Source organism: Cordyceps fumosorosea, assembly GCF_001636725.1.
Source record: "Cordyceps fumosorosea ARSEF 2679 chromosome Unknown scaffold_1, whole genome shotgun sequence".
In the NCBI taxonomy this organism is placed as follows: domain Eukaryota; kingdom Fungi; phylum Ascomycota; class Sordariomycetes; order Hypocreales; family Cordycipitaceae; genus Cordyceps; species Cordyceps fumosorosea.
The window spans coordinates 556,693-577,985 of record NW_017387301.1 but is presented as its reverse complement, the minus strand read 5'-3'; the positions used below and the strand labels follow the sequence as shown (position 1 = coordinate 577,985).

Sequence of the window (21,293 nt, the reverse complement as noted above, 5' to 3'; positions counted from 1 at the left end):
ACGCAGCCATAATATAGCTTTTTCGTCCAGGCCCATCCTCCCGTGCCGAGCCGCCTGAATGGCAACCTGACGGGTGTGGTGGCTGCTGGGCATTCACATTCCGATGGGGGTGGACAAATAATGTTACGAGGTCTGCAGGTTCCTCCATGCAAGAAAACGCCCCCGGTACGACGGATGGACAACGGATTGGACCCAAGGTAGCATGTACACTCGAGCTTTGACCCATTGCAAGGCCACCGGGCTACCCGCAAAACAAAAACAAAGCACTGAAAAGAAAGAATTGGACGGGATGGGGGAGGGTGTGGGCGTGGTGGTGAGTCGCTCCAAGTAGCCACCGCGTCCTGACCTGATCAAGGCAAGGTGCCTTGTTCTGTGTCACAGCGGGCCAAGCCAATGATATTACCAGTTAACTTGTTGTTTGCTAGCGCTCAGGTCCGTCAAAGAGCCTAGCTGGAAGACATGGGGGAACGAAGCTGGAGACATGGGGTGGAGGGGATCGAGACACATTCCAGCCAGACAGGGCTGGCGTCGGCTCGTTATGCCGACCAGGACGCCCTCTCTCCTCAGCAAGTCTCTTTGCCTCTTTTCGAGATGTTACCAGTACAACTGTCCACAGGGGCTGACGGTCTAGGACGTTCCTCGGGTTGCTTGCATCCTGCATGCTGTAATCTCTATACCGCGTCACAAACTGACTGACTGCTGCATGGTACCAGTAAATGAGCCCTCCTCGAATTCCCTTGACGCTTATCCCTACATTGGCGGCGCGACCGTGCCCCTGGCTAGTTTGGTCCAGCTCGGCTCCAGCCAATCCCCTAGCTCATTTGCTTTTTTCTTGCTTCTTTCAGCGGCTGCTATGGGCCGATGGATAAATTTTGGCGATGGGCCGACGCAGGACCTGTATTGCAGGACTTGGTAACTAAGAAGCATTCCGGGACGGATGGCAAAATGCCCAAGTTTCAGCGAAAACCGAGTGTGACCATTGAAAGCAGCAAGTCCGGCTTTTCCAGAGACGGTCCTCGTATTGACTAGGCCTCTGTTTACTTGGCGTCCATCCTGTGGCGATTTGCGACGAGACAAACCGCCCGATGCCTGAAAGATCGGCGGGTGTGTCCCCCAAATTTGCGGGCCTTGTTCGTACTGGGCAGCATTTTTTCATCTGAATGAAAGTCAAGTCAATTGTGCGCTGTACGTACGCCCCGTTCCCGACACAGTGTCGACTCACAGCACCACAGCGTGCCTGCCTGATTGTACAACAAGAGCCTCTCTTTTCGCCTTGCTTGCATCATACAAGGAAGACCTGGTCCAACTAGCCTTTGTGTTGAAGAAACCACGACCCTGCTAGCGACCTTTTACTACGGATCCGTACGGAGACTACGGCATACTGAATAGCTTACCAGTCATAATAACGCTGCGTGCCCCGGAGGAACCATCCAAGACAATAAGTGGCGCTAAGAAATTCCTCTTGCATGACATCAAAACATGCGACGGAATTTTGGTTCATTTTTCTTTTTGATTACTTGTTATGCGAGTCTCGAACCGGAAGCACATGCGGATAATCTGTACACAAACACGCGAGACATGATCCGTACACAATGTGCCGTTACATGTCACACTGTGTGACGCCCTGCCCACGAATACGATGATGTTCACTCACTTCTTTAATGCGGTGAAAATGTCTGGTGGCGAGGTGACAAATCATTATAACTAATAAAAAAAAAGTCGCCATGATTATTATTAGAACATAATTCCCAAATACTATATACAAAGTAAATATTAGCAATGCGCCCTACCAAGCCTAATAGAACCCACCACACTGGCTGGCCCCCTTTGCTGCTGCCTCATTATTGCCGAGCTCGTATGATTAATCTACACTTTTGAGAGCTCCACAAGACCATCGCTTCATCGGTATCCCCGTACCCATCCTCGTCCATCATTACGGACATCATCGTCAACAAAATCACCATTCACATCCATCACATCATCAACATCATCATCACCATCAAAATCATCGACACGATCAACATCATCACAAGGATGCATTCAACATCTCAAACGCCTCGCATACCGCCTCCACCAGCTGCGTCGCCCTCGCCTGATCAAACAGACGCGCCCTCGCCACCACCGTAACCTGCAGGTGCACGCCGTCCGGCTCGACCTCGCCGGCGATGCCCAGATCGTAGAGCGGCTCCTCGCGCTGCAGCGCCTCCTTCTTGGCCAGCACGCCCAACTCGACGCTGCCGCCCTCGGCCTCGCTCGTCGGGTGGTAGGAGAATTCGTGGTACGTGACGCAGCATGGGTAGTTGTCGCTGTTCGCTGTCGCGGGCCAGTCTGCGCAATCGGTGCGCTTCACCTCGTCGAAACCCAACGTCTCAAACGGCAGGCTCAGCAGGTACTGGTCTTGCAGGTCGCGGAGCATCTGCTGCCCCCCGTCGTCCACCCGCGCGTGTACGGGCACCGCGTTGGTGCACAGTCCGACCATGCCCTGCCAGGCCACCGGCAGGCCCTGCCGCCCAGACACGATGCGGCTAAACACGACGTCCGCGGAGCCGCCGCTCTCCCGGGAAAGCACCAGTGCACACGCCGCGTTGAAGACAGTTGCCTGCGTGATACTGCTGCGGTTGCGGACCGCCTGCGGAGGCAGGCTGATTATCTTGCCCGCGTGCAGCGTCCTGGCTGTGCCGGCTGACGGTAGCTCTTTGGGGCGCTCGGCATCGCCGAGGACAGTTATGGGCGTCTTTTGTATGACGTCCCGCCAAAAGTCGCGACCGTCCGCCCGGGTCTGCGCGACGTATTGCATGTACCGCGAGAACTGCGTCGGGACCGGCAGACGTTGGCCCTGGTAGAGCATGTGCAGGTCTCGCACGATGTGCTCCAGGCTCAGGCCGTCGTACAGCGCGTGCGAGAGCCACAGCAGGAGGCGCACCCTCGACGAAGAAGCGTGCTTGAGGATGGTGGCGTGCATCATCCGCTGGCCGAGAAGAACCGGCTCCTCGGCGAGCTTGTCCACCAAGTCGCTGGTCGCCGTGTGCACGTTTTCCGCCGTCTCGATGATGTTAATCGGCACTTCTAGATGGTCTAGGACGACTTGGTAGAATTCGCCCGAAACCTCGACAAACACTGTCCTGAACAGATCGAAGCGCTCGACGAGAGAGGAGCATGCCTGGACCAGAGTAGCGGGATCGGAACCGGGCGGGAAGTCAATGTAGAACGGCACAAGCGGCTTAGGGACCCCGGTGGCGGTATCGCAGAGGAACGTCTTTTGCAAGTACGTGGCCGGATAGACGTCCTGAATGGTGCCGTGCGCGAACCCGAGCCGAGGGCGAATCTCATCACGGATAAAGCCCTGTACATCTTCCACAGAAAGAAGTTGAAATGCGACGTAGTCTGCCATCTGTATGTCGTCGCTCGCCTCGTAGCTCTTTGACCCGGCCAGCTCGAGCTTAGTCGCGAGCTCAAACAGCAGCGGGTGACTAAAGACGTCCTTGACCGAGATCGTAGTGTCCAGCCGGTGACCGATGCGCGCCGCCAGCTTGGTAGCCATGAGCGAGTGCCCGCCGAGGTCGAAGAAGTTGTCTGTGATGCCGACATCGTCCACCCCGAGGACGTGCGCAAACTCCTCGCACAGCATCCTCTCCATGTCCGTCCGCGGGGCCGTCCCCGCCCCTCCCCTCGCCGGCCCGTCACCGTCAGCCGCCGCTGCCACCGTCGCGCGCGCGGCCAGCCCCTGCTGGATGACCGCCGCGAGGTCCGACAGCACTGGGTGGTCAAACACGTCCTTGACCGTCAGCCGGGCCCGGAGCCGGTCGCCGACGCGCGCGATCAGCCGCGTCGCGAGCAGCGAGTGCCCACCAATCTTGAAGAAGTGGTCGCCCACGCCGACCTCCATACCAAACGTCGCCGTCGCCTCCTCGCACAGCACCGCCTCGACGTCGCTGAGCGGGAGCGGCGCCTCCACCGGTGCCGGCTTGCTGATCTTGGTCGCCCTGCTCTTCTGGACGGCTTGGGCCCGGCGCGCCAGCTCCTTGCGGTCCACCTTGCCGTTGGCGTTGAGCGGCATCCGCTCCAGCGCCACGAGGTGCGCAGGGACCATGTACGAGGGCACAAGGCCGCGCACGCGCTCGAGCAGCGCCGCGTCGTCGGTCGGGAACTGGAAGAGCGTGCGGCAGGCGGCGGCGGCGGCGGCCGGGAGCCGGTGGAAGACGGCGTCCAGCGCGCCGCTCTGGGACCACTGTCGGGCGGCGCTCACTTGCACTCGGAAGCCGCACTCCTCGGCGAGCTGCGCGAGGTCCGGCATGGAGAGACTGGCGCGACTCTTGGCGTCGGCGCGGACGGCGGAGATCCAGGCGGCGCCATCAAGGGAGGTGGTGGCGTCTTCGTCGTCGAGGGACTCGACGACCAGCCGCTCGACGATGGTCTTGCTGTAGGGAATGTTGGCAACAGCGACGGTGGCGGCGTCACCGTCCGCGAGTCGTAGGTACTCGCGCAGCGCGTCCCTGTGCATCTGGGAGGCCTGGAAGTCGACCCAGTCGTCCGCGGCGATCGGGTGCACCGGCCGCGTCTCCGCGTCGGCGTCGTCGACGAGGTGCACCACCGCGGCGTACCGGTAGGCGCTCAGCTCGTTGGTCGCGCGCATGTTCTTGGGCAGCACCTCGACGTGCCGGACGCGATCGGGCCGGCGCGCCGCCAGGCCCGTGAAGAAGGCCGGCTCCACCAGCAGCTCATCCTCTCGCTCCTCCTGCGCCTCCATCTGCCCGCGCACCCCCTCCCTCGTCGCATCGCGGCCTAGAGCGTGGACGGCGCGGGCCGCCAGGAACTGCCGGTTGGTCGCCTGCGAGCGCACGTCGCCGAAGAAGATGCGTTGGACGCCGGGGAGTTGCAGCAGCGCGTCCACGACCCCCCCCAGGTACTCGACGGACGGGAAGTACTGGACGACCGAGTTGAGCACCACCAGCGTGTCCGGGCGCGGCGGGCCGGCGAGCCGGTGCACGTCGGCGGCGGTGCCGAGGTGCACGCGCGCCTTGCCGGCGAGCGCGGGCGTGGCCTGGATGGCGCGGTTGACGAACGCGGCGGCCGACGGGGTGGGCTCGAGGCCGACGTAGCTCTGCACGCCGTCGCCGAGGTTGAACAGCATCATGCCGGTGCCGGTGCCGATCTCGAGCACGTGCGGCGGCGCGCGGTCGCCGTCGCGGAGCGTGGCGATGGTGTCGGCGAGCCACTCGCGCATCTCGCCGCGGTCAATGTCGCTGCCGTCGTACATGGAGGTCCAGCCGGTGAAGTCGCGGCCGACGGCGGCCGGGTCGAGCGCGGCGATGTCGGCGTACTGGGTGCCCTCGATCAGGTCCTGCCACTGCTCCACCTGGTCTGCGTCGGTGGCGGCGCGCTCCACGGCGCTGTCCGCCTCATCGGCGACGACGAAGCCGATGAGTTCCGGCTGCTGCTGCTCCTCGACGCGGAGCACGGCGGCGGCGTCGCGCACCAGCGGGTGGCTGAGCATGGCGGCCTCGACCTCGGCGGACTCGATGCGGTTGCCGCGAATCTTGAACTGAAAGTCCATGCGGCCGAAGAACTCGATGACGCCCTCGCCGCCGACACGGTAGCGCATCCGGTCGCCGGTGCGGTACGCCTTCACGGTCTGGCCGTTGACGGTCAGCTGGACGAAGCGGTCCTCGTCGAGGGCCGGGTCGGTGTAGCCGCGGGCGAGGCCGTCGCCGGTGACGACGAGCTCGCCCATGATGCCCGGGCCGACGAGCTGCTGGTCCGGGTCGGTGATGTACGCGCCGGAGTTGCTGATGGCGCGGCCGAGGGGCACGCCGTTGATGAAGGAGTCGGCGGTGTCGACGGCGTAGAGGGTGCTCATCACGCCGTTCTCGGTCGGGCCGTAGGCGTTGTAGCACTGGCCGCGGACGAGGTTCTGCGCGTCGGTCGCGTCCTGCGGATCGAACCTGTCGCCGGCGACCATGAGCATGTCGAGTCCCCTGAGGGCATCGCGGGCGTCGGCGAGGTACAGTTTGAGCAGTGCGGGCGTCATGATGGCAGAGTTGACGCGTTCCTTGGCGAACACGGCGGTGAGCGCTTGGGGACTTAGGGTGGTCATGTAGTCAACGCAGACTAGGGTTCCGCCGTTGAGGAGCATGAGAAAGATCTCATAGGTAGCACCGTCGAAGACGGTATTGAACAAATGGGCCATGACGGCGCCTTGAGGCGGCGGAAAGTTTGGTATGACGTCCCGTCTCACAAGCCGTACAATGGAGCGGTGTTCTACCATGACTCCCTTTGGCCGGCCCGTTGACCCAGACGTGTATAGCACGTACGCGAGGCTTGTCGCCGAGGGCTTTGACGTATGGTCCACTTCATTTCCATCAGTCTCATTCGCGGTGGGGGAATGCTCCAAGGCATCGGAGATGCGAGCAAGCCGCAAGCCAGGCAGTCCAAACTCGGGAGCGGCCACGTCGGAGCCAAGCAAGACGATTGCGTTTTCTGGCAGCGTTGATAAGATGTCCCTCATGCGCGCGATAGGAGACTTGACGTCAAGCGGGAGATATGCCAGGTTCGCCTTGAGGATGCCGAGGAAGGCGACGACAGTCTCGCACGACCGCGGAGATAGCACGCCGACCAGAGCCTCGGCGGGCAAGCCTCGTCGGCGGAGCCACGTCTCGAGCAGGTCGGACCGGCGGTCGAGCTCGGCGTACGTCAAGCGCTCCGCCGCATCGACGACCGCCACGGCATCCGGAGAGGCCGAAGCCTGGGCGCGGAAGATGTCCACCATGCTGGCGTCCCGCTGGTACGCGACCCGGTCGATCTCGACGAGCCCCAGCCTGTCGAGCTCCTCCACCCCGTCCGCGAGCGGCAGCACCGCGATGCGCGTCTGCGGGCGGTCCAACCCGTGGCGGAGGATCTGGAAGAAGACGTCCACGACGTTCCGCATCGTCTCGGGCCGGAACAGCTCAGGCGCGTAGTTGAGGTAGCCCGTCAGTCCGTCCGGCGCGTGGAACAGGTGAAACTCGGCGTCGAAGCGGGTGTACGCCTTGCTTGCCACGGGCTCCGACTCCAGGCCCTCGAGCTCGAACCGGCCGAGGTCCCGCTGCGAGTGCACGGCGAAGATGAGCTGCGCCAGCGGGTTCTGTGACAGGTCCCGCGACCCCGACGGCATCATGGCCGACACGACGCGCTCGAACGGGACGTCCTCGTGCTCGAACGCGGCCGTCGCCGTGTCCTTGACCCGGCGCACCAGCCCCTCGAAGGTGTCCCCATCGCCGTCGACGGCGATGCGCATGCACTGCGTGTTGACGAAGAAGCCGATCAGGCCCTCGAGCTCCGGTCGGTTGCGGTTCGCGATCGGCGTGCCGACCACCGCGTCCTCGGCGCCGGTGAGGCGGTAGTGCGCGGCGCGGAACGCGGCGAGCAGCACGACGAACGGCGTGGCGTCGAGCGCGTGGCAAAACGTCCGCAGCTGCTGAAAGAGCGTGCCGGTGACGGAGACGGGCACGACGCCGGCGGAGCCGGAGAGAAGCGCCGGGCGGGCAAAGTCGGCGGGGAGTCGGGCGGGGGAACAGTCGGCGAGCTGGGCGCGCCAGTAGATTAGCTGGCGCTCGTGCTCGGCGGCCTGGGCGTCGCGACGCTGCCACGCGGAGAAGTCCCGGTACTGGATCGGCATCGGGGGGAGGGCGGAGGTCGGGTCCTGCCCGCGGAGGGCGGCGGCGTAAAGTAGACCCAGCTCGCGGCGCAGCACGTCGATGGACCAACCGTCCGAGACGATGTGGTGCATCACGATGGAGAGCACGTGCTCGTCGTCGCCCAGGCAGATCAGCGAGGCCCTCCACCCGGCCTCGGACGTCAAGTCGAAGGGGGTGGTCTGCTCCCGCTGCAGGGCCTCGACGTAGTCTTCATCCCTGTCTAACAAGTTGATGATCCTCAGCTCCTTGGCGAGCTTCTCGTGGACGATCTGCACCCCGACGCCGTCTTGGTTCTCAAAGGTCGTTCGCAGGGTCTCGTGACGGCGCTCCAGAGCCAGCAGGGCGCGTTGGAGCGCGTCGATCTGCAGCGGGCCCCGCATGCGGACGGCGTACGGGATCAGGTACCACACGGCGCCCATGTCCAGCTGGTCGAGGAACCAGAGCCGGCCTTGCGAGTAGGACTGCTCGACCGGCCCGCTCCAGGCCGACGCCGGGATGCCGGCAAAGCGCGTCGAGCCGTGACCGAGCGCGTCTTGCAGGCGGGCGAGCGTGGGGTTTTGGAAAATGTCAGAGATTTTGAGCTCGATCCCTGCCGCCCTCGCCATGTTGACCATCTTGATCGCGGTGATGGAGTCGCCGCCGAGCTCGAAGAAGCTCGCGCCAGCGTTCAGGGAGTCGGATCCGAGGCTGAAGATTTGCATCCAGACATCCTTGAGCTTGGACTCCGACCCGGCTGCTACGGGAGCGACATCCCGACTGGGCTGGGCCTGGGAGGATGCTCCTCGGGCCCGCTCCGCTAGCAGATTGCTGCCGATGGACCGGAGCCTCCTCCGGTCGACCTTTCCCGTGGCTGTCCGCGGGAGCGCATTCATGCATACGTAGCATGTCGGAACCGAGTGCGGAGGGAGGACCTGCCGCAGCTTATCATCCACGTCTCGGACCGCATCTCGACCGAGGATGAGCGCGGCGTCGTCCCCCTCGGCGGCCTTGACATCGGCACCGTTCCTCTCCATCATCGACGGGCTCATCAAAAAGGCCGTGATGACCGTGCTGCCGGCCGCGTCGGAGCGCTTGACGGCCTCGGCAACCACGGTCACGTCGCCGGGCAGGTGCTGCCGCAGCCTCGTTTCCACCGCGCTTATCTCCACGCGCTGCCCGCGGATCTTGACCTGCGAGTCCACGCGGCCCAGGCACACCACCGTGCCGTCCGCCGCGTAGCGCGCCAAGTCGCCCGTGCGGTAAAACTTGACGCCGCGCGGCATCTCCCTCGGGGCGTACCACTTCGGCGGCTCCTCCAGGAACGGCACCGCGTCGCCCGCCGGCGCTGCGATGTACCCACGTGCCACGCCGGGACTCTCAATCAGCAGCTCGCCCACCGCGCCGATCGGCGCCAGACGATCTGGGTCCTCCGGGTCCGCGATCCAGGCGTGCGCGCCGACCGGCCGCCCCATGTTATCCGGGTCGGACCCGATGGCGCCGACGAAACAGATGGAGGAGCTCTCGCCCTGGCCGTACCCATCGAGCAGCCGCACCCGCGGTGCCCAGACGTCGTTGACCGCGGCGGACATCTGCTCGCCCACGAGGACCAGCGTGCGCAGGCCGGGCACGTCCTCGGGTTTCAGCGTGGTCGCGTACGACGGCGTGGCCATCAGCCAGTCGACCCCGGCGCGCCGGGAAAAGTCCGGGAGCGCGTGCAGGCGCTCGTGGTCGGAGGGCACGCAGACGCAGCCGCCGAGGGTCAGCGGGGTGAGCGTCTCGAGGAGGCAGGCGCCGAAGCCGTGGGCGGCGAATTGGAGGGTGCGCGTGCGGGTGTGGATGCCGAGCGCGGGGCCGAACCGGGCGACGCACGAGGCGAAGGCGCGGTGCTCGATCATGATGCCCTTGGGGTTGCCGGTGCTGCCGGAGGTGAAGATGACGTAGGCGAGGTCGTCCGGCTTGGGTGGCGGCGTGGACTCTGGCAGGTTCCGGGGTAGAGACTGGAGGAGGTCGTCGTCGACCACGATAACGTGGCCGTCGCCGAGGATGGCTTGGACGGTGCTCCGGTGCAGCTTGGACGTGAGGGCGATCGTGGCGGAGGTCTGCTGCACGATCTGGGCGGTCCGGGCGGGAGGATCCTTGGGGTCGATGAGGGTGAATGCGTGGCCGGCCTTGAGCACCGCCAGGATGGAGGCGACCATCCACTTGGACTTTTCAAAGTAGACGGGCACGATAAGCTGCCCTGGGCCGGAGTTGAGGGATCTGATGTGCGCTGCTAACCGCGAGGACACCTCGTCCAGCTCGGAATAGGTCCACTCGCCATCCCACGCAGAGACGGCCGGGCTGCTGGGCGTCTCGGCAGCCCAGCCCAGTATCTTGCTGTGAACCAGGATGTCCTGAGTCTGCAGGGGCTCGGAGTTCCAACTCTCAATCTCTACCCGGTCTTCCGGCGTCACCGTGTCGAGCAGTCCCAGGCACAGAGTGTCGCTGCTTGCGCTCTGCAGCTGATTGATCAAGCCTGCAAGCTGTCGTAGGAAGCGAGTCATTTGAAGGGGCTCGATGACACTCTGATCGTATTTTGCGACCAAGAGTGCGTCCTCGCTAGTTGTCTCGCAGCGCAGCAGAAGAGCACGGTTCTCGCACGGCGCGAAGCCGCCCGACGCCTCCACGAGCTCGTGAAGCTGGTCCTCGGCCTCTTCTTGGGCGTGGCCATCGGTGACCAGGAGCACCGTCTGGAACCCGCAAGCAGCCGACTGATCCTCGCCGATGCGGCCTATGTTTCCGAGACCGACGTGCGCGAACTGACGCACGTCGCGATCGCACGCCGCGACCGCGTCCATGAACTCCGACGCGGTCCGGTCCGCCGCGCAGCCCACGCGGAACGGCACCACCGTCCGGGTCGGCCCGTCGATGAGAAGCCGCCGCTCCTCGAAGACGCGCGACTGCTCCGTCACGACGCCGAACAGCGCCTCGGACAAGTGCGTGTAGCGCGACAGCAGGATCGCCAGCGCCGCCCGGCACACGGTGGTGTCGGACCACCTGCGCTGCACGTCAGCCGGGTAGGAGATGCGATGCTCGGCCCGCGCGTTGGCGTCGGGCGCGCTCAGGTGGGAGGAGGATAGGTGAGGGAACACGGGGGCGTCCAGGCCGCGCAGCTCGTCGTGCCAGAACCGCTTCGCGCGCTCCGCGTCCGGAGCCTGTGGGATCCTGGCCGCGGTGAGGTCCTCTTGCGAGTGCCTGCTCCGCGGCGACTCGGGCGTCGCCGGCAGGCTAAACGACCGCTGGGCGTCTCCCTCCTTGTAGGCTGCAGCGACACGGCGAAGGACACGGGCCCGAAGCGGCGCGTCCACGAGAGCGCGGCTGAACGTCCAGACGAGCAGCTGCCGCTGCCCCGGGGCGCCCTCCACGAGAACGAGCCTGTTGCAGCGCGGACCGGCCACCGCCGCGGCAGCCTCGTCCCGCACTACGGCCGCCTCGGGGTCCGGCGATGACGCCCAGTAGCACGCGCGCGAGAAGACGAAGGATTCCTTGAGCACCACCTGCACGGGCACCCCGTCCTGCGAGGTGAGCGCGCAGGCGCGCAAGGCCGCGGTGCGTCTTGCGGTCTCCCGCCAGGCAGCGACCAGCCGCGGGACGTCGACGTCGGCGGGGACGCGGTACACGGCGTGGCCGACGGCCTTGTGCGCGTCCGGGACGGCGCTGTCGAGCACGTCGCGCTGCAGGGGCTTGCATGGCAGGATGGTCTCGATGGCCTCGCGGGCCAGGCCGAGGCGCTGGCCGACTTCGAGGTAGAGATGCTCCGAGATCTCCGCCTCCGTAGTGAATGAGGGCATGTTCAAGTCTGGCTGGCTGCCATGAACGTCGCTCAGTTGCCCCATTTCGAGATTGGAACGTAGTTGCTGAGAGGACGACGCAAAGACGTAGACGTGGACGTAGAGAGTAGTCAAGACAGGTGTAGTAAGTAAGTGCAAAGAAAAGAGACGCGGGGAGTAAAGATTTTGGTAAAGTAAAGTAAAGTCACACTATAGATAATGAACGGCTTTATAAGCAGAGTCCAATGACTCCCGTTGGGAAGAACGAAAGGACCACGGCGGTCAGTCACTCGTAGAAGGGATGTGCTGAGAGTGTTGAACCAGCATTCATTGTCGAGAACCCTGGATACCATCCAGGCTCCAGTCTATATATATACTTATAGCACTACTATTCAAACGGCAAGCCCGACGGCAGCCGAATATGTGTGTATGCCAGTCTCAAGCTCCACCAGCCTCGCATACTCGACGAGCCGTACCGTGGTTTGCCTCGCAAGGCTCGAGGGTGCTTGATCCCTGCCTGCCATGTATGCTGCGTAATGTGTACTGCTTATGGACATGTGGCACTTTATTAACAGTACATCGGAAACTGGGACTTGCTATATTATGCTTACGTCCTGCCAAGATCGAGTACTGCATTGTGATAGGTGAGCTACGCTCGAAGCTCCAAGGTCTGACCAGAAACGTCGTGCTCCCAACTACATTGTCGTATCTGACAAGTACTCACTGAAAAGAGACATGTATCTACAATGTACATCATGGTGACGCTGCATCCTTGAACACCAAATAATTCTCTAATCTCCCAGAGGGAGTGGCCGGTCAGTTACCCGTGTGTGTAACGTAGAGAGACCCCAGCCAGCCACGTCTCGACCACAGACAGGTTTCACATGCGACGGCAAATTTTCATGTGAACTGAGAAAAGCTGTTTCCTCTCCCAATACCAAAAAGATAGAAAACAAGAACAGAAAATCTTGACTCCCCTGATGATGTGATGCCCGCGCATGGCGCGCGCTGAGCTGCAGCTGAAGCCCACCCGGGCAGCCCGCCGCGTTTTGGGAGTTCCCCGAGACGAGATGCATAATCAGACATTAATCAAGTTGTCATGGTGCGTGCGGAATTGATCGCGGGATTAGGCGGCGTTTGCCAAACCTGGTTGTGCCCCGGGGATTGATTGATTGTCTTGGATCTCACCTTGGGACAAGTGCGCTAACCAGCCGTATTGGCGAGGCTCGGGATGCTACACAGGTTATGCGCCCGCCGAGCTGAAAACTTCGCCCGCAGTCTCTATCTCTTGGAAGGTACAGTGGATCAGAGTTGCAATGGCAGCAGCAGCAGCAGCAGCAGCAGCATCGTGAGCCTCCTGCGGGCGGGCCGGCGGGGGGGGGGGGGGGCGTTATATCGTTCGTTGGATCGCCACTATGCATGGCGTCATGCAGGCCGGAAAACCGCTCTGGATGCCGCGATCCTGATGCAGTACAACACACAACCAGCATTCTGGAAGAGGGTGTTACTCGTAGTCATCGTTGCCGACGGCGTTGGGCAGCATTGTGGCGGCAAAACCTTCCATTCAGAACCGCCCGGGCCGAGATGCAGGGCTCGCATGACGGACGGCATTGTGTGCGCGTTTGTGTCTCGGATACTCTGGTAGACGAGCTCAATTCGGCAAACAACTTCCGCAAGCACCACAATGCCCGGTTGAAGTGCAGGACGTTATTTTCAGCTCATGTACATGTATGCTGGATGCAAGACGACATGTCCTTCGAGGTTGCTTTGCTGCATTGGAACGGGGCCAATAGATGCTGCAGCATGCATATTGGAACGAATGAGTATTTTGCGAATCCAACGAAAAAAGTACCTTATCAACGCGTAATGTCGGCACAGTACCATCTCTTCGCCGGTTGGCAGAAAAACCGACGATCTTGAAGTATGAGACCAGGTCACCCTGATGTCAGCGAATCTGCAAGATTATTACCATACAGCTCCAAGTGTAGCGGATGGTAATAATACTACATTTCTCATAGTTCATAATAATGGCCTTGGACTGTGGCTAGCTGGATCAGGACACATCATCACCAATCACACAGCGCAGTAGCGTCATGGCCAGGTTTTGAGGCTCCAGATACCAAAAAGACTTGCAGCCATCTCAGACATCTACCTACCGAGAAGCCTTGGCCTGGTTGCCGTGCAAGGGCCACCACACATGTCCTCGTAGGATTCGCACAGCCTCGTGGTCCCCCTTGTGTCCGTGTTTGATCAGGCGCAGGTCATTCTCCTCACGTCACCATTCCGCTACTACATGAAGTGATTTCATTTCTCACAACTTGAGAACGTGCCAGATTGAAGTGGGTTTGCCTCCGTGAATCCTCCCTGTCTTCGTCTTGCTCCTCAGTCGATATCTGCTGCGATACCATGACTTCCCAAGGGCATCCTCACTGGCTGTCAGCGCTTCTTGCCGACACGAGAGCGCCCCCGAAGCTATTCGCTTGGTCCCCTGCGAACATTGATCCGTCCGTGGCAGTACAGCTCGAGGAGGCGGGCGAAAACGATGGCTTTCCCGGCGACTCCGCGAACCGCATCTTCATCGTCGGCCCCGGTAACGTCGGGAGACTGTATGCGAGCTACATGTCCAAGAGTACTGGCGACCTACCGATCACGCTGGTTGTGCGTAGAAAGGAACTATTGTTGGAATGGATCGCGAGCGAAGGAGTAGTCCTCATTGGTCGACGCGGCGGCGAGAGACTGCAAAACAAACGCTTCAACGTTGAGTGGTGGTCAGAGACCAAACCACCGTACGGACCTGTCAGAGAAGTTGCTGATGGAGAGAAGTTGCGCAACCTCTTCATTTCAACAAAAGCCGACGCTGGACTGGCAGAGGCAGATCGAGTCCGTCGATACTTGGGACGATACAGCTCCGTCGTTTTCGCACAAAACGGCGTCAATAAGCTGTGGCCTCCTCACGGTCCTCTATACGTGGCCAGCCGATATAATGCTGACGAAGCACCCAGATTTTCTGCTTGTGTGGTGAATCACGGTCTGTCGTCAGTCGGGCCCTTTCAGAGCATCCATTCTGCGCCGGCCGATGCCTTTATCGGACCCATCTTCTGCGGTTCCGCGCCGTCGATGAATCGGAAAAAGATGCCTCTGGGTGACTTTTTCACCCGCTACATCAGCAGCACGCCCGTTGTCGACACCAAGGCCGTGTCGTCGGGCGAGCTGTGGCTCATCCAGTTAGAGAAGCTCGTCGCCAACGCCGCCATCAACCCGCTCACGACCCTGCTGCGATGCAAGACGGGACAGTTGTTTGCGAGCTATGACTCGCAGGATGCCCTCACGCGCGTCCTTGACAAGCTGCTGTGGCAGGCCAGTGCCGTGATCCAGGCCCTTATCAACCACGAGGGGAGCATCGACGTGATTGCGTCTTACGCAGAGACGGTACGGCGACTCGTACCCGGCAGCGACGACTACTACAAGAACTTTGCTGCAATCCGCCGCAAGTTGTGTGTTCGGTTCTCGCAGCCGATCCTCAAGGCGAAGCTGTACGCGTTCGGGCTGAAGATCAGCGAGCACCGAAGCTCGATGCTTCAGGATGTGGAGGCCGGGAGGAAAACGGAAATACGAGATGTGAATGGCTGGTTACTAGACATGGCAGCTTTCTTGGGTGATGATTTGGACGTGAGCGTGCACCGGGGATTGGTTGAGCTGATTGAGGCGTGTGAGGTGCTGGGCAAGGAAGACTTGGCAAGGAGACTACTGTGATGGGATCCTTGGGAACCTTTGCTAACTAATTTCGTTAATGATTTGTGCTTTTAATCTATAGTGTAAAACACTTACTGGTTGTTTTCTGCGATTTCCGAGACTTACTGGTGCTTAACAGTGGGCGACCGGTGCCTGAACAACGGCTGTTTGCTAAGCGCGCGACACCCGGAAGAACCGAATGCGGTCTCACAGCGTTTCGGAGGCTGAGGTGAGACCTGCATTAGAGACGTGCTGACATGGGCAAGAAAGACACGGATTCTGTAGGCAAGGGAAAAAAAGAACCTCACGAGTTGTAAGCCGCTGGCTAAGGATACGATGGGCTGTGCACGCCAGTGTGTGTGACTGGTGGCTCTGGTTGGGCGACGGCCTTTGTACAAGGGACGCGGCAATGCTTGTTATTAATATAATTAGTGACCCGGATGTCTTTCGCTCGTTCGTGCTTCTTGGCGAGCGGGTGGTTGAAGACCTCCGAGCCCGGGAGTTGGCTAGTGCTTATGTTTGCAATGGAAGATGGCGGCGACAAGACTGAAACGGGCAAACGAAAGGCAAAGGGACAGATGATAGCAACTGAGAGGATGCCAGCTGAAGCCTGCCACTGCTGGTAATATCGGAAAGTCCACCCCTTCCTTGTCAGCCTGCGGCTAAATGCGGGCCCTGTCGGATGCCGGCTCCAGCCAGAATCATCCGATCCTGGTGGCTACTGGTACCTTGCACTAACTAGGTAAAGATCCTAGCCCGGCGCATTCTTCGTTCATGACAATCAACGCCTGGATGGGCATGGCACACATGGAGAGGGCTTGGTGTTTCGCCGTTATCAGGGTCATCTATCAACTTTTAAAGTGAAAATTTTATTTGGATGTTTTCTACAGACCAACGGCCTCATTGCAGCTCTCCCATCCTCCAGTAATACAGGCAAGTTTCAGTGGATAAGACCCCTAAGCTACATACGCGAAATAGCGCGTGGGGGTCCTTCGCCCCGATCTCAAGTCGTGTATTCCCAATATTCCTCTCTTTCCCCTTCTTTCTTTTCCTTGTTCGTGGCGTCAAATCAAGATGTCATATAGACGTCCCTGCGTTTTATTTGCCACCCGCGGGCCTTCGGAGTCTGCCCTGATCCCGAAAACTGGTGGAGCTCAGCCTTGCCGGAGCCCGACTGTCACCCACATCCAGGTGCCCTTCGGCCTTATCTTATCCTCCTACCAAGCTCTGTTTGCTCGCCAGGCTACGACTACATCCAAGCGCGCATCTGCATCTTCGTACTCTGAAACTCGTTTCTCTTTCTCACGTCAGGGAACAGAGTGCGAGATTTCCATCGTTCGCCATGGAGCAAGGTACCGCTGAAAAGCCAGGCGCTGAATCGCCTTCTGTCGACAGCAAACAGTCGACCCCCAAAGTTGATGCCAATGGCGCTCCCCAGCGAGAACCTAAATTTCAAGACTATGTGGTATGGTGATGCTCGGGCCGTTCTGATTTAAACGTGGTTCACTAACTCCGGCAACTCATTGCCTTATCCGCGCAGCGACTATTCCACTATGCCAACAACTGGGACTTTCTGGCCTACGCTGCCGGCACTGCTGCTGCCATCGGCTCTGGCATCACTATACCACTTCTCAACATCGTCTTTGGTAGGGACAGAAACGCTGCCGAGTGCGAATCCTCGCTTATACAAGCCCATGCAAATGACAGGCAAATTCGCTACCAAGTTCTCTGCCTATGCTGGCACTCAAACGCTGGAAAAGGGCCAATTCCAAGGGGAGCTAAACCAGCTTTCGTATGCTCTCCCTTCTCGCTCCGGCTGAAAACTGCCCCAATCCTCACAGCTGCTAATGTGTTACCGGTATAGTCTCTATATGCTTGGCCTCTTTCTTGGTCGCTTTGTTCTTAGCTACATCAACCAGGTGCCGATTACTTCCCACTACACGGTCCCTCCGCCTTCTTCCGCTGACCCGATGGTAGCTCGCTTTCCGTATGACAGGCATTCGAATTTCATCGGCCCTTCGACAAGATTTCCTCACCGCCTTGTTTTCCCAAAGCGTCCATGTGCTAGACTCGATGCCTCCTGGATACGCGACGACCGTCATTACAACTGCCAGCAACACGGTGCAACTCGGAATTTCCGAGAAGCTTGGTGTGTTCTTCGAGTACAATGCGACAATGATTGCATCGATTATTATTGCCTTCGTATACAGCTGGCAGCTTTCGCTCGTGACATTTACCGCAGTTGTCTTTATTGTGCTCAGCGTCAGTATCCTTCTGCCCCCTATTACAAAGGGCCAGGCGCGTCAAGGCCAGGTAGGATGCCTTCCACCGCACCATTGGTTGGATTTATACTGACGTGATAAGCGCAGTCCGACGCCAAGTCCGCCTCCATCGCGAGTGAAGCCCTGAGTAGCCTGAAAATGGTTGTTGCTTGCTGCGCTGAAGGCCGAATTGGTACCAAATATGGGCGATTTGTCGACGAAGCTGGAAAACATGCGCAGAGCATTGGTCCTTTGATTTCAGTCCAGTTCGGCTTGATTGTATGCGTAGCCCTTTCCTACAGACAGCGACCGTGATCCACTAACACTACAATGTATGTATAGTTTTTCAGCAGTTATGCCGCCTTTGGGCTGGCATTCTGGTACGGCACTAAACTTTTGGTCGAACATAAGATCAATGAGCTGGGGGCTATCATCGTGTAAGTCCATTTTACGTAGCTCCGTCCTTACCACGCCGGGAAGGCTAGGCTCTAACAACGACTTAGTGTCTTATTTTCTGTCATGATGATTGTGGCTTCAATGGAGCGAACCTCCACACCGCTGTTGGCAGTTGGAAAGGCTATGATCGCCGCTTGCGAGTTCTTTACCGTCATCGATGCACCTAGGCCTGATCCTGGTCATCTCCGCGATCCAGACGTATCCCCGACCGAGGATCTTGTTTTCGAAAACGTCACTTTCGCGTATCCAAGCCGACCTCATGTTAAGATTCTCGATAATTTTAATCTCACGATAGAAAAGGGTAAAGTCACTGCTCTGGTTGGGCCCTCCGGCTCTGGCAAGAGCACAATTGTCGGCCTGGTCGAACGGTGGTACAGTCTCAACAGCCAACATGTCATCTCCAAAACGATCGACAAAACAAAGAAAGATAGTGAGGGCGAGAAAAACAATAAAGATGGCCAAGCCCCACAACAAAGTTCAGAAGAAGAGGACGATACTGGCCCGCCTATCGAACTCCAGGGCACCGTGTCTACATGCGGCCACTCCCTCGATGACATCAACCTAAAGTGGTGGCGGTCGCAAATTGGCCTTGTACAGCAGGAACCCTTCCTCTTCAATGATACCATTTATAAAAACGTTGCAAATGGCCTTGTCGGCACCAAGTGGGAGAATGAAGCAGAACAGAAGAAGAAGGATATGGTCAGGGATGCTTGTAAAGAAGCATTTGCCGACGAATTTATTGAGAAACTCACGGAAGTAAGTATCGCACACGACAGTTCTCGGTCTAACAGACACATGCTTAGAAGAGCCAACGAAACACTTCTATACAACAGATACTAATCCGTTCTCATGGTGATAGGGCTACGACACGCCCGTCGGTGAAGGTGGCGCGAAGCTCTCTGGTGGTCAGCGTCAGCGCATTGCTATTGCTCGCGCCATTATCCGCCAGCCTTCAATTCTGATTCTTGATGAGGCTACCAGCGCAATCGATGTCCGAGGCGAGAAGATTGTGCAAGCAGCCTTAGATAAGGCGTCGAAGAACAGAACCACCATTACCATAGCCCATCGCCTCTCCACCATTAAGAAGGCGGACAGAATTGTCGTGTTAAGACAGGGAAAGGTTGTCGAGTCGGGCACCCATGAGAGCCTTCTCGAAGACGAAAATGGGTTATACCACAGCCTCGTTCATGCTCAAGCACTATCCATGGAAGAAGCCATGGAGCCCAAGCATGCCGAGACCAGAGAAGAGCCCACATCCCTTGTCCGTGAGAAGAGCGGCGCCGAGTCAGCAAAAGCAGAAAACATCTTCAAAAAGAAGTACAAGACGAAGAGTATATTTTCTAGTTTTGGTCGCTTCTTTTACGAGACCAGGTCGAACTGGTGGATGATGGCTCTGGCGCTCGTATTTTCTGCTTGCGCCGGTGCCGCCATTCCCTTCCAATCCTGGTTATTTGCCAAAGTTATCCTCGTCTTTAGCTATTTCCCGGATACTTCCAAAGTTCGACAGGAAAGCGAATTTTGGTCCCTGATGTGGACTGTCCTAGCGATAGCGGCTGGCATCAGCTACTTTGCCACATTTTTCTTTTCCAATCGGACCGCCAGCACCATTCGCGCCAAGTACCAAAAGCAATACTTCTCGTCCATTTTATATCAGCAATTATCCTTTTTTGACGATGATGACCACTCTCAAGGCACCATGACTGCTCGGAGCTCGAGTGATCCACGTCAATTGGAGGAGCTTCTCGGTACAAATATGGCGAGTGTCTTTATTGCCATTTGGACACTTACCGGAACTATCGCCATTGCCTTTGCGTTCGCTTGGAAGTTGGCGCTGGTTTCGTTTTGTGTCGTCGTCCCGATTCTGTTAGGCACTGGCTATTGGCGACTCCGCTACGAACTCCAGTTCGATGAAATGAACACTGCAGTGTTTGCAGACAGTTCTAAATTTGCATCGGAGGCTATTGGAGCTTTTCGGACAGTCGTATCTCTCACGCTTGAAGATTCTATTTGCGATCGATTTAGCAAGCTGGCTCGAGGCCATGTCACGGACGCATACAAGAAAGCTCGCTGGGTGACGGTTCTGTTTGCATTTTCTGATAGCGCGACTATAGGGTGCCAAGCGCTGGTGCTGTACTATGGTGGTCGCCTCCTTCTTAACGGCGAATTCAGCCTACAGAGCTTCTTTGTCTGCTTCATCTCCATCTTGAACGCGGGTGAGACGACCGGACGAGCGCTGAGCTTTGGTCCCAACGTCGCCCAAGTCAGCGGAGCGGCCAACCGCATCCTCAGTCTGAGGGCCAGTCAAGTGAAGGATGACCCTGCTGCCACCGGCGAGTTGTTTAAGTCTGACGGTGACGGCTTGAAGATTGAATTGGACAACATCACATTCAAGTACCCAACGCGAGATGTGCCAGTTTTCAAAGGACTTAGTCTCACAATCGAGAAGGGTCAATTCGCAGCTCTGGTCGGAGCATCTGGATGTGGCAAATCTAGCATTATTTCTCTGCTTGAACGGCAAGTATCCCTGAACTGGTCTTGAATTGGGGCATTTTTCAACAAAGTACTGACACCTTTCGACAACTAGCTTCTACGACCTAGATGGTGGCAGAATCCTCTGCAACGGCCAGGACATTGCTGCAAACAATGTTTACGCATATCGCAGTCATCTCTCGTTGGTAGCTCAGGAGTCAAGTCTGATGCAAGGTACGAGAAAGCGCGCAAACACCAATAATCTTGTACAAGAGATTATCAGATACCTTTACTAACACGGATACCCGGTCATGAAGGCACACTACGCGAGAACATTCTGCTGGGAGTCGAGGAAACTACGGTGACCGACGAAATGATTCATGATGTATGCCGCCAAGCATCCATTCATGACTTTATTGTTTCGCTCCCTGAAGGGTATAATACCGATATTGGCTCGCGTGGCGTCTCCCTCTCTGGAGGGCAGCGGCAACGTGTGGCGATTGCACGGGCTCTCATTCGAAACCCTGGAATTTTGCTTCTTGATGAGGCAACCAGCGCGCTGGACTCGGAGAGCGAGAAGCAGGTGCAAGCGGCTTTTGAGCTCGCAGGAAAAGGGCGCACGATGCTCGCAGTTGCCCACCGGCTTGCGACAGTGCAGAACGCGGATGTTATTTTTGTTCTTGGCGAGGGTAAGCTGCTGGAGAAGGGCAATCACCAGGAGCTTCTTGCCAATCGAGGGGTCTACTGGCAAATGGTATGTTTTTTTTTTAATGTTTGGCTGGGTTCATCGATTGAATGCTAACTCTTGGGTTGTCCAGTGCCAAAGTCAAGCGCTCGATCGGTAGGGCGCCGTTTCCAGCTATTTTTTCGTTTCTCTACAGTTTCTCTACATGTTGGCCATTTACCTATATTTA

The 21,293-nt window shown here is 58.7% G+C and overlaps 3 protein-coding genes across 3 annotated transcripts; 2 read left to right on the top strand and 1 right to left on the bottom strand.

Annotated features, from left to right (window-relative positions):
- Nucleotides 1-2,026: 2,026 nt before the first annotated feature.
- On the bottom strand, nt 2,027-11,527 carry ISF_00179 (BEAS beauvericin nonribosomal cyclodepsipeptide synthetase; the record flags this gene model as incomplete). The annotated part of the gene is made up of 1 exon (XM_018843786.1): nt 2,027-11,527. One exon carries the CDS (start codon nt 11,525-11,527, stop codon nt 2,027-2,029), a length of 9,501 nt encoding a protein of 3,166 aa, XP_018708236.1.
- Nucleotides 11,528-13,867: 2,340 nt separating this feature from the next.
- On the top strand, nt 13,868-15,214 carry ISF_00178 (ketoisovalerate reductase; the record flags this gene model as incomplete). The annotated part of the gene is made up of 1 exon (XM_018843785.1): nt 13,868-15,214. The coding sequence occupies one exon, from the start codon at nt 13,868-13,870 to the stop codon at nt 15,212-15,214; it is 1,347 nt and encodes a 448-aa protein (XP_018708235.1).
- Nucleotides 15,215-16,535: 1,321 nt separating this feature from the next.
- On the top strand, nt 16,536-21,224 carry ISF_00177 (ABC transporter, transmembrane domain, type 1; the record flags this gene model as incomplete). Its single annotated transcript, XM_018843784.1, has 12 exons — nt 16,536-16,658; nt 16,734-16,839; nt 16,901-16,985; nt 17,058-17,112; nt 17,171-17,506; nt 17,563-17,733; nt 17,797-17,891; nt 17,958-18,666; nt 18,770-20,442; nt 20,495-20,613; nt 20,697-21,133; nt 21,198-21,224. The coding sequence occupies 12 exons, from the start codon at nt 16,536-16,538 to the stop codon at nt 21,222-21,224; spliced, it is 3,936 nt and encodes a 1,311-aa protein (XP_018708234.1).
- Nucleotides 21,225-21,293: the final 69 nt, after the last annotated feature.